At 41.1% G+C, this 17,836-nt stretch overlaps 1 protein-coding gene across 1 annotated transcript in view; it reads right to left on the reverse strand.

The window, feature by feature from the left end:
• The window catches only part of adgrb2 (adhesion G protein-coupled receptor B2), a 196,702-nt gene that overhangs the window by 161,954 nt on the left and 16,912 nt on the right, over window positions 1-17,836 (reverse strand). The window contains exon 2 of the mRNA XM_034705611.1: window positions 15,835-16,738. Coding sequence (XP_034561502.1) covers window positions 15,835-16,723 — 889 coding nt within the window. The 5' untranslated portion in view covers window positions 16,724-16,738. The remainder of the gene's footprint in view (window positions 1-15,834; window positions 16,739-17,836) is intronic.

A 17,836-nucleotide genomic window follows, 5' to 3' on the forward strand; every position in this document is an offset into this window, starting at 1 on the left:
GTAACTTTGCAGTGATCAGCCACTTATAGATGTTCTCTCCAGCTCTGCTACAGTTGCCTGGATTGCAGGACAGGATGTTGCTCCACTTTTCCTTATCAGAGATGGTTGGGGTCCAGCAGCTCCTCAGGCTGCTTTCACATCTATGCCCAGAAACTGTTGTTATTTCTTGACTGTAAAATCAGCCTGAGTCAGAAACTTGTAGTTTTTGTCAACAATTTAGAATGCTATGAAAACCGTTTCACAAAGGTTGAGGTTTGGGTTTTTGACCAGTCAGTACCAAGTTGTTGTTTTGTTTTTTTTAAGGTTTTTTGTCTTGGAGAGAAAGTGGGGAATGACATGCAATAAAGGGCCACAAGTCACTCAGACCTGCCTACCCACCACTCAGGGACTCAATTTTTCCTCTCCTGTCTTTCTCTTCTTTCCTTTCATTTTCCAAGATCATTTACCTCAGGAATTTGAGACATGATGCTACAGCCTGCACTGGCATTCCTAACTCACTGAAAGCAAGAAGCACTTGCACTAGGAGGAGTGGAGGGCAGGACCGAAAAATGTAATATATATACATAGGGGAGTACAGCAATATAGAGGCTGTGTGAATGTTACTGTTTGTGCCAAAAGAAATAATTATTTTTATGAGCACACTGCAAATAAAGTAGTCCCCCATTGCGATAGAAAAAACAAGAAAACAAAAACGAATGTTGAAATATTTTAGGGTCCCTGTCAGTCATGGGCGCCTAGAATTGCCCAAACCTAGTCCTCCTAATCTAGTCTTCCAGCTATAATTGCTCATGCATATACACTGATCAAGTGCAAAAGTTTGATGTTTTGCTCAACACAATGTTAATTTCAGGCACAAGGATTAAACCAACTGTTTGAAGGGTGATCACTACTACCTCCCACCCACAGCCCTCCTTTGTGTTCTCACCCACAAGCCTCACTAGGTTTGTAAAACAAGTGTATAGCCAACCACTGATTTACAAGGCTTTAACTTTAACCTATACACATGTTTTGTTGCTTCAAAGGCTCATTGTCGGTCATTTTTTATGTCTGAATTCAATTAAAGCCAGACTATAAAGGCACCTGTTTTGTGGGGTTATCAAAATCCAAATTCAATTATCCATAAACTTGTGTTGTTGTGTCCTCACAGTATGTGGCCTGTATTCAGTCACAGACCAAAGCACTGCAGGACGCAGCTGTCTGCCTGTGCAAAAGCAGGGTAACAAAGGGATCTTTTATACACTTTAAACATCACTCAGTCCCCACAAATAAATCAAATACTTTGCTCTGAATCGCATGTCAAGGCTTTGTTCGCATAAAATGTCATTGTTGCCACAACAACAACACAGGGGTTTGAGAATCAGTGTGCAGTGTCGCGCAAACATATTCTTTTTTTTATATATATATAGAGTCACAATGACTGATATTCACACAAAATGTCAAACCTGTCACTGAGATTTTCACGGTCCGAGTTTGAGGCTGTAAAATTTCCAAATCATCACGCAAGCACGTCTTTGGCAAGCAGATGCACACGCATACACACATAAAAAAAAAAACACATGAAAACACAGGCCTGTAGGGATTGTATCACATGACCATGGGCACAGCTGCACTCTGTGATGCCTGTCTATTTTCTGCAGTTAATCGATCACATGAAGCCACTGGAGCTTGACTAGGAGTCAGTGGGCCAGAGAGTGATATAGACTGCATGAGTATCAGTGTGTCCATGCGTGTGTGTGTGACTGGATGTGTGTGTGGTGCAGTAATACATCTCTGTACTCCATTATCATCGAATTGCTCTACGACCACTCCAGAGCTCTATGAGCCTTCTGAGACAGACTGTAGCTGTAGCTTTTTGTCATCCATTCACATGCACACACATATTCACTCACACCTTCTCTCACACCCACACACGCACGCAGAGGATACGCACAATCCCCCACGGCGGGTAGGCACGGTGGTGGGGGGTCTCTAGAGGTTAGCTAATTTGGCCCACTGGTGCCTTAACCAGGGCTCTGTTTCCTTACTTCATTTCCTCCTCCTCACATGTCGCTCCAAACTTCCGCTCTCCTTCTAAAATATCCTGCTCACAAATCTATTCTGCCTTCACGGCCGCTCTGCACTGAACATCATACAACTTTCATTAGGTGCAGACTCAGTGATGGACCTAATTCAGAGCCAACCTTAAGACCTCATCCCATCCCTCCTACAGTGAAATCCCCTGTGATCTAAAGAGGGTTTGCGGGGCGCTGGTGGCCCAACGGTCTAAGCGTCCCACATACAGAGGCTATGGTCCTCATCGCAGAGGTCGCAGGTTCGATTCCAGCCTTGACCATTTACTGCATGTCCTCCCCATCTCTCTGCTCCCCACATTTCCTGTCTCTCTTCAGCTGTCCTATCCATAAAGGCAAAAATGCCCAAAAAATATAACTTTAAAGAGGGTTTGGATCGGAGGAATAGATTTTATATCCTGCTCTGCTGCAGTCTAGATTTATATGTTGTATATGAGTATGTGAGTAAGACCATCCATAAAAGGAGGTTATTATTTTATATGATTTATGCTGCTGTCGTTAAATATGTGGAATGTCCCACTAAGTTGCTAAGCTAAGTGTTATGTCATCACTCATATCCTTACTCCATACTCTGTTAATGTCATAAAGCGGCTTCATATTTTCTTCTCATAGGGCCTGATTGACAAATGAAATGTGCCACTTTAACACAAAAAGACACCATCAAGTTCACAACACACATGCTACAGGTAACATGCACCCCAAACTGCACCAGTGTTGTTAGATTCTTTTTAATCACTTTTAATTTGTGTGACTTGGATGCCCCCTGTGGACGAAGGGACACCTCTTATCTCTTTGCTGATTTTGTCCAGTCCATGTGTAAGTGGTGTTTTCTAATGAATCTCAACTATGAAATGAATTGTTCATTCTGAATATTTGCTGTGGTAAAAAAACAACAACAGCTGTTTCTCCAGCATGCTAATTGTCTGACACCTACCCCCTCACTGCAATTTCAGGGCATTTAAAAGTATAACCAGAAAATTGCTAACCTTGTCACTCATGGTCTTGTTTGCTTTTGTAGGTCACGAAAACGACATCACTGTTAATTTCACTCTGTTTCATAACCAGTGAAAAACTCCTCACAGTAGCTTTAAATAATTGAATCAAAATTGCTCCCTTTCTGTGCAAATTAGTCTCATTGTAAAGGACTTCTAATTCACAAACACTGGTCTTAATCACAATGCACTGGGGAGTTAATCACCCAAACTTTCCAGGAACCATGACAACAATTTCACCTGTGAATGACCCTAAAATAATACATCTGCACATAAATTAGATTACTTTGACATCAATTTTTCTAATATAGTCAGGGGGGAGTCAGAGGGATAATCAGTATGGAACCATCTGGGTTCTTACCCCAGCACATACAGGAACATGTTTTATCACAAGTGTGGGGACACGCAACAAGAGCAGGAACGAGTGTTTTCATCTGGACGAGCTGCTTTGTTGGCTTGCTCCAGGGAGCACGCTTTGTTATAAAATACAAAAACTTGTATAACATCTGTCATTAATCCACATTACAAAACACTAGTAAGAAGTGTCCTCTACCAATTCCGCTCATCATATGGAGCACAAGAACACAACCCAAAGCAGAAGAGACTGGAGACGCTGACAGCTTATTAGACTCAAAACAAGAGCAAAACGCACCGAGCTACAAAACTGTATGGGCATGATTGGGCTTGAATGTGTTCCGTGAGATGGAGTCAGAGCTGATAGTGGAGGGAAATGAGGGTGCTATTGGCAGTCAACTGGGGGGACTTGTGTCCTTAGATGTGTTCTTACATAAAAAATGTACCATGTAGAAATAATTGGTGTAGATGCTGATGGTCTCATTTGCTTTTGTAGGTCATATTGAGGCATCAGTATCAAATTCAGTCTGTTTTATAATTAGATTAAAACTCCTACTAGGAGCTTTAAGCTATGGCATATTATAATTTAGATCTTCTGTAACACACTTTAAAGCTCATGTGAATGATGAAGTCATTAACTGTACATTACAAAAACATGCAATTTAAAAAAAATCCCATGGCAAAGACATTTATTAAAAACAAGCAGGATGAGATGTATTGTTAAAAACACTACTTACACATGTACAGTAAAAAAAATAGATAAGAGGCACCACTTTATCCAAGTGGGGCACCAAAATCAGATACACTACCTAGTTCCATCTAAGGTTTACTGTACTTTTTAAGAATCTTTCCAATTCTGTCGAAAAAAATTGAAGGTATAGAGCATATGATGTAGTTGGCAAGTATGCAGTATTAAATTAAGTATGCCTATCTGCAAATATATCACCATTCAGAAGAGGAGCCTTTTTCTATCGTGAGATGTTACCAGTCCATGGTACAGTGGGATAAAGAGGTCTGTACACACTATAATTTTTCCTATATTTTTGATTTATAACATTTATAATAGCATCAGCAGAAAGTTGGCCCTGCGTTTCAGCGCATTTGAAATACAGCCAGGGCAAGTCAGTCCACTGTACACCAATCCATACTGATCCACGGAGATCTGTTGAGAAAACAGGAATGGATATAAATGACAAGGTGTGAATGTCTCTGAATGTGTGTGTGCGTGCGTGCATGTGCGTGCGTGCGTGTGCGTGCGTGCGTGCGTGTGCGTGTGTGTCAGGCTTTTGCCAGAGCATAAAGGGGCTCAGTGCTCTCACAGAGAGAGCCATAGCTCATGAGCACTGAATACTAATCCTGTTGCCACAGTCACCCTGAGCAGACAGTCCTTCACACACACACACACACACACACACACACACACACACACACACACACACACACACACACACACACACACACACACACACACACACACACACACACACACACACACACGCACGCACACACACACACACACGCACACAGATACGCAGCTTTGCTTCATTCATTTTAGGAAAAAAATCACAGCGACTGTGTTGCGCCGCATGCAATTACTCTTTGTCGTACACGGTGGCATGTGTGCATTTTTCACGGTGTGCATTTGCTGTGTGTGTGTTTGTGTGTGTATTATAAAGTTAAAGGTTATTAAAACACCTGTATGTGCTGTATGGCAGCTCTGTGCGAAAATAAACACCTCTCTCATCCATGCACAAACACACAAAAACACACACTTCTCTCTGCTCTAATTACCAGGAAGCAGATATATTCCATGAGGACAGGATAAGCTGTGTGTGTGTATGAGCGTGTGCATGCATGTGTGTTTCTAAGTGATGGACCACTGGCTCCTGCTCAATACAGGGTGATCTTGTCCCAAGAGTCCCGTCCAAATCCCCATCCTCTCCTTTGGTTCTTCTCTCTCTGTCTTTGTCTCTCTCTCTCTCTTCCCTTTCACACATATAGCCCAATTCACACATGTATATGAGTGTGTGTGTGCAGGGATTAAACCACTGGGAGGTTTGAATGCCGAGGGGACCAAGGCAGGTGTCTGGCTACAAAACCTGCTTGTGGGACAATTTAATAATGGACCAACTCCTAAATCAAGACAGAACCAAGGAAGAGGTAAAAACATGATTAAGATGGCTGTATTTAATATGCAGACCTGTCATAGGGTGAATTATTTGTGGCACTGCAGCATGACATATAGGCAGGGATGTAATAGAGTCTACACTCAGTTTTCACATGATGTAATAGAAATGCATCGCTGACATTTTTCACATTATATAGAAGCAAAGTGTTTTATTATGTAGATTGGACTTAAGATTTATTAACATAAACTGAAGCTAGACTATTTTGCAAATTAAAACAATTACAGGCTGATGGATTAGCTCCTTTCAGTCAATATATGTAATAGCAAAATATCAAAGAAAGAGGAAGAAATACTAGGGTTAAAAAAACCTGGCCTCTCTTAGACTGCTGCTCCCCAAACACTTTAGACATTACAGCCGTGACCTGAATGTGTTGTGACAGCACAGAGCCAGATTGCACTTGGGTGTTGGAGACATTGGGCATTGCTTTGAGCCTCTGAACTCTTCAGTTTTCTTCATTGCTTAGCCTTAAAAACAAACATAGAATATATGTATAATTGTGCTCATGCACTACATTATCTCCAAAACTGTGTCTGAGATGACTTGAAAACAAGTGCTTTTGGAGGACAGATTGTGTATGTTCATTTTTAGAAGCCAATGCATTGTCTCAAGCCAGCTCAAAGTAGCTTTATGTAACTCCTTAATAAATACACACATATTATGCATATACATCATTAGTATTTTAATCTAGTACAGTTTTTAATTAAGGCATTTTAATGAAATTGCTAAGCATTTTTTAATTTGAGCTGCAGGTGGTTTTAATTTAGGTTGTGCCTCAGTTTTACCAAATGTTTCAAATCATACCATGATGAGTAAAAAGTCAACAATGGATGCATGCCGCATACAATCTGCAAATCTGAAAAACATTAGAATAAATATACAATTTATAAGCTTCATTTGCAGCCACACGTTAACTCGTGCAAGCCAACTAATTAAATTACAAGACAGCAGTGGTGGCTTGCAGCATGATGGATGAGCCAACACAGTAAGGATGGTGTACTGTCCCACACGAATGACTGATGCAAAATGAGAACAATAATGTTAAACAAATTCTTTGCACAAATGACGTGTCTTAATAACCTATAACAGCTGATTTCCTTAAGAAGCCTATACTAAGAGAATACAATAAATATAATGTTGAGTTCAATTTGTAGATGGGTTTAAAAGCTGATGAATGGAGCAGAAGGGGAAAGGAGATTCAATAACACATTCAATATCGTCATATCGCAGATCCAGCCCCCTCATACTGTGTACTTCTCAGTCTTAAAAAGAGAGTAGGGTGGGAGGCATCCATCATCCAGCATGGTGACATATTTACTGTTGTGCATTTGAAGATGGCTGATATGCAGATCATGGGCTCATTACATCAACACAAAAGTGCTTGATCTCATTTTTAACTTAAAATAAAAAAGACTGCAGTGGCATAGTCTAGCCAGTACACAAATGTAAGCTGGTTGGGGCGTAGCTAATGTTTCTCACTTTAACCGCAGAGGCCTAACATTGGCTATCCCAGATGTGTTGATAAAGGACTCTTGATTGGCTCCATATGAGGCAATCTTGGGAAGGAGTGACTAATATGAGACCAATCTTATACTCTTGTTTCTAAGATCCTGTATATCGACTGTCGGCCCAACATCAACTCACTTAAAAGCCCATTTTAAACCCAGCAGAAGCCTACCTAAATAGGTAAAGCTCATGATGGCATCATCTGAATGTGTTGCTGAAATTGTGTGCATTAGCTTGATCTTTATTGATCAATTTCTGATTTAACACTTTATGTAGCCAGCAGATAAAATGTTGGCCCAATGTGGATACCTTACTGGGACCTAGCCAATTAGTTTCCTCTGTTTCCATAGAGGCCCTCCATTGGTTATTCAAGACTGGTATATGAAGGATTCTTGATTGTCTCTCTATATGACTTCAACATTGGGAGAACATGTTTTAAAGCCTGTACAGGAGAGAGGAGTCTTTAATACTGCCAAAGACACTGTCAAAGTCTAAGAACGTTTGTTTGTGGAAATCTATCAGCTTAAAAGAGGTGGTCCTGGGAATTTATATGGCAGGCATTTGGTTATAAACCAAAGTTTTAGACTAATTAAAAGTTTCTCTAAATGATGGTGTTTGGTTACCTCTGTGTATTATTTGAGTGATTTCGAGTGGAACATTAGTTTCTGCGGGGAGTTTCATGGCAATGCCTCTGATGGTGCGGTATTCGTCAATGAAACGTTGTCAAAGTGCCTCCAAGAGAAAGCTATTGCAGCCATAATACTCAAAAAATCCTCGTCAGTTGCAGCAAAAATGTTTATTCTCTTCCATCAGGCAAAGAGAACGAACAAAACTTTAAATGGAAGTGAAACTGGAAAATTACCTTCTTGACAGTTGACAACTGTTACCCTCTATGGAGGTTTTGATTGATTTGAAAAACTAAAACAACAAAAAACAATCATATCCTGCAGGAATTTGATTCAAAAGCTGTGAACATGGCCTTCAAACATGATCAGCTGACTTGCCCTGAAAATGCTGACTCAGCTAAATAAATCCAGTTGTATTTGGCTTGAGAGACTCTCTCCCTTTCTTCCTTAGCATATTCTGTCTGGGCATTTCTTGGTTATATTCCCCCTTCCCCACATGATAACAGATAATTGTCCTACATCTGATTCTCCTGTTTCTCCTCTAAACTTATGTCTATGTCTACACACAATATAGAGATTAATATACTGTAGTTTCATTCACAGATTTAATTGAATTGTATGTTGTATGTTTTAACACTTTTTACAATAAACTATAATTGATTTTGAAAACTGGACTTAAATGTGATAGCCTGAGGGGTGTTTCAGACACCTAAACCTCCAGTTATAAATCCATGAATTCAAGATGGCGCCATACTAGGTGGTAGCCTGGAGTTCATATTTCCACAAGTCCCAGTTTGGGATCAATACAGAGCATCCAGTCAACCAATCCAACCATCTGACTTTTAATGTCATCCAATATTTCGGTCCACTCGATTCAGTACGTATTTACAGGAGAAACAAACAGAAACACTGAAACAGTCTGGATTTATTTTCTTCTGTTGGTTTTAAGTGTTTGTCTCAGTCTATCCAATTATATATGAGATATTTCAGTGTTGACCAAAGCAGTGGACAAACCAAAAGAATCACACTGTCATCCCTAAAGTAGTGAATGAGCCACCATGCACATTGAGCACTGGGATTTCAAAGTCAAAATGTGGTTAAATACAGGGCAAAGTCAGGTTGGAACATCAGTTTTCAACTAGCTAAAGTATGGTTACATCATCATTGCGTTGGATAACACATTTTTGTCTTATATTTGCCATAAACTGTTCATTCTTGAGGTAGAAGGTGGACATAAATGATTACTGTGGTGACATTTCTTCAAAGTAATATACCAGCCGGAGCTTAAAACAACAAAGCTTATAAACAACATCCTTTCAACGTCATTCATTTTCATATAAAATCTTTAATATTGTGCTTTATTGGCTGTGGGATGTTAACAAGAAGGTTCAGAGACATTGTAAAGAGAGCAGTTTTTAACATTTCCATGCTGACGTTTATTTTCACAAGAATATTGACAGTCTCAGTAAGATCTAGAAAGCTGGTGGCTTCAAGGGGCTGACCGTCATGTGGCGATTTAAACTTTTGTGTCCTGCTGCCCTCTTTAAAACTTTGCATTAGTGACTGTGATGCACGACTAAAGGCTGATATATACTTCTGCGTCGCCCCTACGCAGCAGTGGCTGACACGGACATGAGCACTACACACTTGTGCGTTGTTGTGTCCATGACGTGCAGCAATTCTCCGTCGAAACGCTTGAGGGCAGTGTGGTCTCTCTGATAGCCGGTCGCCTGCTTCCTGCCCTGCTACGATCTCTGTTTACTTTTCCAAAGCGATTCAGAGCGTGTTATGTTAATCTACAGCTGATGTTGCATGTTGCTGTTTATCATACAGACATGATTACATGAAGAATAGAGAGGAGGAGATGAAATACATGGCCGATGTCCGGGATCCCAGAAGTGCTGTAAATGCGGGAAACACAATGCAGCCGAGCTGACCAATCACAGGACTTGTGGTCCGCGTTGATTATACGTGTAGTTACATTTTGTAGGAGGTGCACGTCTGCTACGTGTGTAAGCCCGTAGGCTACGCCGTTGATTCGACGCAGAAGTAAAAATCAGGCTTAACCCAGTCATTCTAGACGTGACTAAAGGCATAACTTGCAAAATTTTTGAAGTAATTTGACCCCTATATCAGCTGCAGCTCTGGCTTTATTTGAAGCTGCTTCAACCAACAAGTCTCCTTTATAGAAATACTTTAAAGTGAATGACTGTGACAGATGCAACGTCTTTTGATCCATTCAAACAGGAAAATTGCTGAACCCCTACTTCTATCGAAACCCCTTGGATACTATGTATTTGATGTGAGAGTGCTCTTCTCAACGATTTTTTTCGGCTGCCACATCAGTTGAAATTACTTATCAACATCCTGAGACCCTTTTAATCCTGTTTTAATATGACCTTATACCTGTCTTCAAGTATTTCTGGATGTGTGCCCCTTTTGGTGTTTATATGAAGGCTACCTGTACTTCTTTTGCAGTATGACCCTGTCAGGTTTTATTACAGCAGAAACATACAAGGGCTGGCTCATACAGCCAAGTGAAACAGGTTAATGATTGCTTTCATTTTCACTGAAGGACATTTATGGGTCTTTAATTAAATAAACTGTATCTACTGTATCGTTAGAAAATAGTCCTAATTATCAGTACCTGCTGCATGCGCATAAACAGACATCCTGTTAGGCAGAGGAGTTTGGTGGAAAATTAACCACCTACTGAAAGTGTAGTTGATGGCTAATTTAGTCTGGAAGAAAAGCGAGAGAATTTGAAGAGAGAGGGGGAAGGTAATGCGGTGATCAATACAATGGAAATGTTACCATGCTGAGGAGCAGAATATTTGTGAAAATGAGATGGTGATACACAGCGGTAAGTTTGTTTCTGCTTCAGACGCTTTCTGTGTCAGTTCTGATGGGGTTTGATTGACAGCTGAACCAGGGGGAGCATTTTTTTCTCCTTAATTTTTTTTCTTTCTCACAGACTTGACACTTAGTCACACATCTCAAGAGCTCACAAACTGAATATGTGTGGTGTACTGTATGTACTTTCTTGGACTTGCATCATGAGCAAGGCAGAATTTGGATATTCACAATGTGGGTCAGGCATAGGAATGTGCTACAAGCTCGCCTTTGTGCTGATCTAAGTAATTATGCAGCACAGGTCACGTGCAAGCACAGTGCTTGATACTTTTCTTTTGGCTTTAGCAGCAGAGAAGAAGACATATATTAGATGTGCAAAAACTGCTCTGAGGCATGTTTTTTCTGCTCCTTCTGAATGTGACTTAGTTGGACTGAGCTAACCTTTCAGAAGTTTTAATAACATATCATTGTAAGTTTCCTCAAACTTCAAATTTGGCATTCAACACTGCTTTGCACTTGCTCCCCACTCAGTTGTTGCAACTGTAAAATATACCAGGCTCTCTTTGGCCTATTATCCACTGATCCGTTTACCTGTAGTATAATTCATAGGCAATTTTTGTTGAACCTGTCAGGCCACAGAGCTGTTTGAAGGGCGGTTTAGCATATTGTGCGTAATATATAGTGTGTAGGATTGGCAGCTTGTCAGATACTAAGGTGCTTTGCTTTCAGGCGTCTGTGAGGCTTCAGAGTAAAGTAGTTAAGACAGATACATGTATATACTTAAATGTTTAACTCCCATCCATAAAACTAAAATAAGGGAATATATCTTTACGAGATAAATAAGTAGGAATGATATAGCAAACTCGTTTTAAACAGCATATTTTGGCTTGCAGTGCCCCTTAATACCCAATTTATATGGAAATGAGACAACATTTGTTTAACCCTGTTTAACATAGATATGTGGTTGAAATCTGTTTTGTGTCATGAGGCAATACATTCCTATACTGTACTTGATGGACAGAGACCAAAAAGGACCTCTTGTGCTAAAATTAAAAAATATACATATGGATTGCAAATACAATGTCCCAGCACAGACCACAGGAAGCAAATGATTTGCATGTATACTTTTAAAAATGTGTTTTACATTCTCTCCATTGAGGGATAAGAAATACAAATAGGCCTCCCCTTAATTATTGACAGATTCCATGGTGCAGAAAAATGGTGTCCTCGCAGGTCACTTAATGCCATGCAGGGTGTAATTTGGTCACTGTTCCTGTCATGCAAACCCGTAATAAAGATACATTATCCTCAAGAAAACCATTCCTCAGCTGTAGGCAGAGAAAGCAGTGGAGGTTTAAGCCGATACAGAAATAATTTGGCGAGCGCAGTGAAGGTCAGTCAGCCAGTCGGTATGGGGAGACGGATTTTGGTCTCAATGTCAATGAGCAGATGAAAACTGAGATGATTATTGTACAAAATGAAGATTATTTTTTTTATCCAGTTTGGAGGCAAGAAACACCTTCCAGATTAGATTAAAGGTAATTACTTGCTTATCGCTATTTCTACAAATGAATTATGTATAATTAAAACCTTCCACACACAAAAGATTACCTATGTGCCTTAAGAGGTGATGATACTTCAAAAAGAACATAGAGTAGAATATCAGTAAGCCAATGCTGAGGTTATTGATCTACATTGTGGGTTTTTTGCTATGTGAACATAGCACATATCCTACTTCTCCTTCTCTCTCTCTGTCTCTCTCTCTCTTTTACAACTTCTTGCCCTGTTCTCTTTCTAGTATCTCTCTACATACTCGTTTCTATTGTCTCTCTCTTCTCTCCTCTCATCCCTCATTAAAATAACAGGGTAGAGGGACGGTAGAACATACAGTCTAACCTGGCAGGGCTTATCTGTACCCCAAACAGGCCTCTCAACCTAGCTCTGCATTCCTGTCCTCTTTTAAACATCTCTCTTTATACTATTTTCTCTGTTTTCTCTTTAACAACTTAACAAAAACATTAGTGAACGGTTAGGTGCCACTCGATATCCCAGGTCATGTGTTGGGTCTCGCTGCTTATTGACCATCTATCTTCATGCTTAGATATTTAGAGCCAAATAGTCAAGTAATGTGTTGGGGTGATGGCTCAATGGGATGGGTTTATTCACTTGGTGCTTGTCATTGTCATCAAAGCAAGAGAACCATTATATTTATTTTAAAACTTTGAAGCGATCAAGATCAAATGTAAAATGGTGAGCTTCTGTATTAAACAAACTCGGCTATTCCATCAATGGGAAAGAGTGAAAACAGGCAATTATTCTATGGAGATGTCTGGCCTTGAAATGTAATTTGCTCTGTTAAAGGCATTTACTTCATCATGCTTTATTTCAATTCAGTTCAACAGCATTTGACACATGTTGCTTTAGCACAATTATACCCAGTCATTCTTAACATAAGTGGAAAATTGAATCAGTGCTTTCAAAGCAACCATTAATACACATTATAAATGTTAAAAGTAATACCTTTTCAACTACTCAAAGGCTTAACTTTATTCAATGTTAACAGGGGTTCATGGCATCAGGAGCCTACAGTTGCCAACCTTGCGACTGGTTAATGGCCCATATACCCTGTGTAGTAGCTTTGTAAAATTTAAAGCGGTAACATTTGTTCGATCAGGGTGGGTTTATTATGCCTTAGGGAACTTTCTAAATTAGGTGATTTGGAGAAGTTGCTTCAAAACAGCGGGCATTACCTTCCTTGGCTGGGGTCGTTTGGACATATGTGAATACAGCAAGCACCTCTGATGTGGAGTAAAACAAGCAAGCTAAGATCGCCTAAAAGAGGTGGTCTCGGCTCGCCTCCACTCAAAACCCGGAGAGATATGTTTGCAATGAGAACACAATTCGCAACCCAGCAATGGGACCAAAACTGCTTGACTCATCACTCCAGTTGTACGTGAGGTAGTTAGCATAAATATAGCCATTGGCTTACTTTACTCACTGTCTCCATCTAATTTTACATCAGCAGAAGAGCTGGTGCTAGGTGAAGAAGCATCACAGGACTCAACAACATCTACCAATTCAACAACTGTTTTTGTTCCCAGTATTTTGTCCAGCTCATCAAACCAGGGGTATGTGTCCTTCTCATCACTTGAACCTCCACTTTTCCTTGGCCTTCTTGCAACACTGCCTGGCGCAAAGAAGGGGTGAAAGCCACTCATGGTCATGCCCCAACACACAGGTTTGTAAGTTCCTGTAGTTTTGTGTTTGTTGTCCAACATTTGACAAATATGCTAATCTGCCCAAAAGTCAATGAGTCCTATGCGGTGGAAAAAGGTGACATAATGACCTAAGGATGGCCCTGTGATAATGTGTGTATCGGAACAAAGCAATGACCTTCATTCACAGAAGATTTAGACAGAAAATATGGAGGAGGTGTTCCAACAAAAGCTCCTTGCGAGAATTCCTGGGATGTTGTTATTTCAGGGTATGTGTCTTAAGGGCAACACATGTTTCCAAAGTTTTACTTGTGTCAATAAGAAAAACCTCTATTATCTAATGCAAAAATGAGGAGCTGCAGGAATGGGTTCAGAGTAAAAAAAAATAACAAAAAGATTGAAAGACGTAGAAAGGGAGAGATGTGGGAGGCATTAAAGCTTTGTTTTCAAGAGTCTCTGACTTAGCGAGGGCGCAAGTGTTTGTCTTTTCGTGAATAGAGAAATGGGACAGTAGAAAAACAGGATGGGAGCAAGATTCTCTCCCTCCCGCTTTCTCTCTTCTGACAGCGAGATGTTGGGTTTACAGTAATTCTGATATTATAGGGTAATTAGGACTTTGGGGAATTGGTTGGAAAAAGGAGTCTTTGCACACACAAAGCCTTGAAAACACTACTTCAGGGTATCTTCCTATCAAGGGGCTCTCTGTAGTTCATAACAAATGTCTGTGAGTCATCTCTTATTGAGTGACCAGCAGCTAAACAATATGTGTGCATCATCAGTGTCTTTGAGGTGAGATGCAGAGAAGCGAGCGGGGCTCCCAGGCAGTCAGCATATGTTTAGTATCATCCTGACACCGAGGCATCAATTTAGAGAGTTACACTATTCATCAGGCGTTCATCTTTGGAAACAATGCCTCAGTATGACTCATAATCGAAGAGCTGTTAAATCTCCCTACGTTGATCCTCCACCACGCTTCTTCCTCTGCCCCCCTGAGTTTATTAAATCATAACCAACGTCCCTCTGCTGATTAGATCCTGTGAACGATAACCTTCTTGTCAGCAGGTGCCACTCTCCCTGGAGCTCTCAGTATGTGTGTTAGTGTGTTTTCGGAGGCAGGACTTGCCTCGCAATAAGACTACCAAAGCCCAGCCTTTAATTAGTGTTGACATTCCGCAAACATGCCTTTAATCCACCCAAAGGAATATGATTACATAATTCGGTAAACTATGAGAAGAACACATACTTCCTCTACTGCTGTCACATCAAGATTGATCTAATTAAGTTTCGGTAAAGGGAACACTCTGGTGGTAATGTGACGAGCTGGTGTAGTTCAAAAAGCTTTGGTTGAAGCACTTGTCAATCTTTGTATGAATAACAAATGCCTTTGAAAGGCACAGTACACACATTCAACACACACAGATACCTACAGTCGCACATAACCACACACATATTCCCATGTGTAACTGTGCAAAAGGGTTGTCGTGTCCAACCAGCCCAATGATGTATGAATGACCATGTGCACATATGTGGGCATTGGTGTCAAATCTGATCTTGTCTTAAAGTTGTCAACAGATGGTTTCACTCACAAACAAACACACACATACACACAATTATGCACAGCGTGGAAACTGAGGTCCATGAGCCACACCTCTTGGCCACATGGGGAATCTTAAAATATAGATCAGAAGGCTGAATTACTGACAGTCATTTACAAATCTTTTGATGGGAGGTTTAATGGCCTCCCTTTGAACTGCATCGCTTTTTAATTAAAGGCCAACAAACAAAATTCAAATCTTAAATTCTCTGTCAAGCTGAGGCCTGCGACCCCCCTGAGGTGGCATCAAAGAGCGGAATAACATGGCAAAGTTTTCTTGTCTGTTTGCAGTAACTGTTACCACAAGCTGAGTACACAAATAGACAACAGTGCATAAGTGGTTGAATTGTTGTATGGTTTTCATAATTAATGGGCAACCACTGAACAAAACACAAGAAATTTGTGTGCAGTAAAGTGTGCTCATGTGCCGCAGTCCTACCTTGTCTGACATCTCTGGGTGCTATGGCGATTGCATCATTGGAGTGCAACTCGGTGACACAGCAGTCATCAGGAACCACTGATCCGTTGCTGAAACTGTGAGGTGTCTCCGGAAGTAATGGAACAGGTGGCGCCATGATGTTGTGGTTCGGACATATACATCCCGTCTGGGTCATCCCGCAACCATCTCCATCAGAAATCTCCTGGTCTCCATTGTTTTCTGTGCGTAAACACTCTTCGAACCATCGGCAGAGCACGCCGCAGGTAAACTGACTGGAGTTCTCGTTGTTAATGAGTAGGACTTCCACCAATCTTAGCTCCAGTAAATCTTTAGAAACCTGAGGCTCATCTGCAGCTGGGTGATTTGTTAGACATAGTTGGACAAAGTTCTTATCAAACTGTAGGAAGGAGTATGGTCCATCTGAGTTAGATTGGCTGCCACATAGATCAATGACTTCTTGATCTCGGCCACCTACTGTCTGTAAATTTGGGGGACAGGTTTGATTTGCTTGGTGGTGGTCAAGGGACAGTAGCATGGGGGAGTGTGTGTGGCAGATGACAGGGTGGCGGGTGAAGCGGAGGTAGAGGGAGTACTTGGTGGGATCCGGGTTTTCCAGGGACCAGGAGCAGCCTGGCGCCCTGGAGGGGAAGAGCTCCCTTAGGGAGAAAGAGCCATAGAGCACCCCAGCTACAAGGCTGGAGCATGATGAGGAGACGTATGATGGGGCCCCCTCTGCCCCGGTGCTGGGGATGCCGTTGGCAGCCCCATAGGCAGCCTCGGCCAGGGCAGAGAGAGGAGCTAGAGCGAGGGCAGACAAGGCAGCCAGGGCCCCAGCCACAGCCAGGAGAGAGGACAGCACAGACAGACACACCCCACCAGCAGTGTTCATCCTATGACATTCGTCCTGGAAGAAGGAAAAAAATAAGAGAAGGATTAGAGGGCTGTACATAAAACACATCTTGAAATATCTTTAGACACTGCCAAACAAAACCAGCACAACATGGACAAATCATGACCTTTTCAATATTTCTGGGCCAAAGAACCTTGTATGGTGGGAAATAGTTCTGGACAGCTTTATGACTTGCCTCAGAGTAAGGCACAGCCGAGTTTATGGCAGCAGCTGTCATGAAGTTCTTCTTCAAACACGCACACACACATGCACTGTCAAAAACACAAACACATCCCTGCTGGGCTGGATTAAAAGGGTTGATGACTTGGCTGTTGAGACATGCACTGTGGGGCCTGCTCTACCCTTTCCTGCTGTTATGTGCACACAAACACACACACACACAAACTCCTGCCGAGCAGCTCCCCCAAGGCTGTGGCAAACTATTACCATCACCGACACAGTGAGGGTCCGCCAACAGCCTGATTTTGACTCACACAATGCACACACACACTGATGACAAAAAAAAAATTATACAGCAAACACCGTTTTAGTTTAAGGCTTCAAGCCACTTCAATACCCACTCAATTTTTTGTACACCTCTCATGTCTGCTCCATCGCCCGATATTTTGAGTGGTTCTGCATAAATGCAGTTTGAGGAGGATGTGTGGGAGATAGGAAATGTTTGAAACACTCTACTGATAACCTTGTTACATGATACCCAGACAACTTTCTCCTAAGTATCACCATGCTCTTAAATTCAACAACTGCCTCACTGCAACATTTAGTTTTAACAAGGAGAGTCCATTTAATAAAAAACATCAATTAAGAAATATTTAAAGAAACTACCACAAACACATTTTCAAGGTTTTAAGTTGTAACAAGCAGTCATTGGGTGTTCTAAACCAATGTATTCACAGTTTGTATAAATTGAAATTACTGCACATAGTAGCTTACTTTCTGTGGACATACTGGCCAAATCTGTGCAATAATAATAATAATGAATTAGCTAGCATTACCAGCACCATCCCTACATGGTCTCATCTTGTTAACGGGCTAAATATACACATTAAAATGCATGCAAACCTGTTGGACATATAATCTAGAGATATAAAC

Source organism: Notolabrus celidotus, chromosome 16 (genome assembly GCF_009762535.1).
Source record: "Notolabrus celidotus isolate fNotCel1 chromosome 16, fNotCel1.pri, whole genome shotgun sequence".
Taxonomy (NCBI): domain Eukaryota; kingdom Metazoa; phylum Chordata; class Actinopteri; order Labriformes; family Labridae; genus Notolabrus; species Notolabrus celidotus.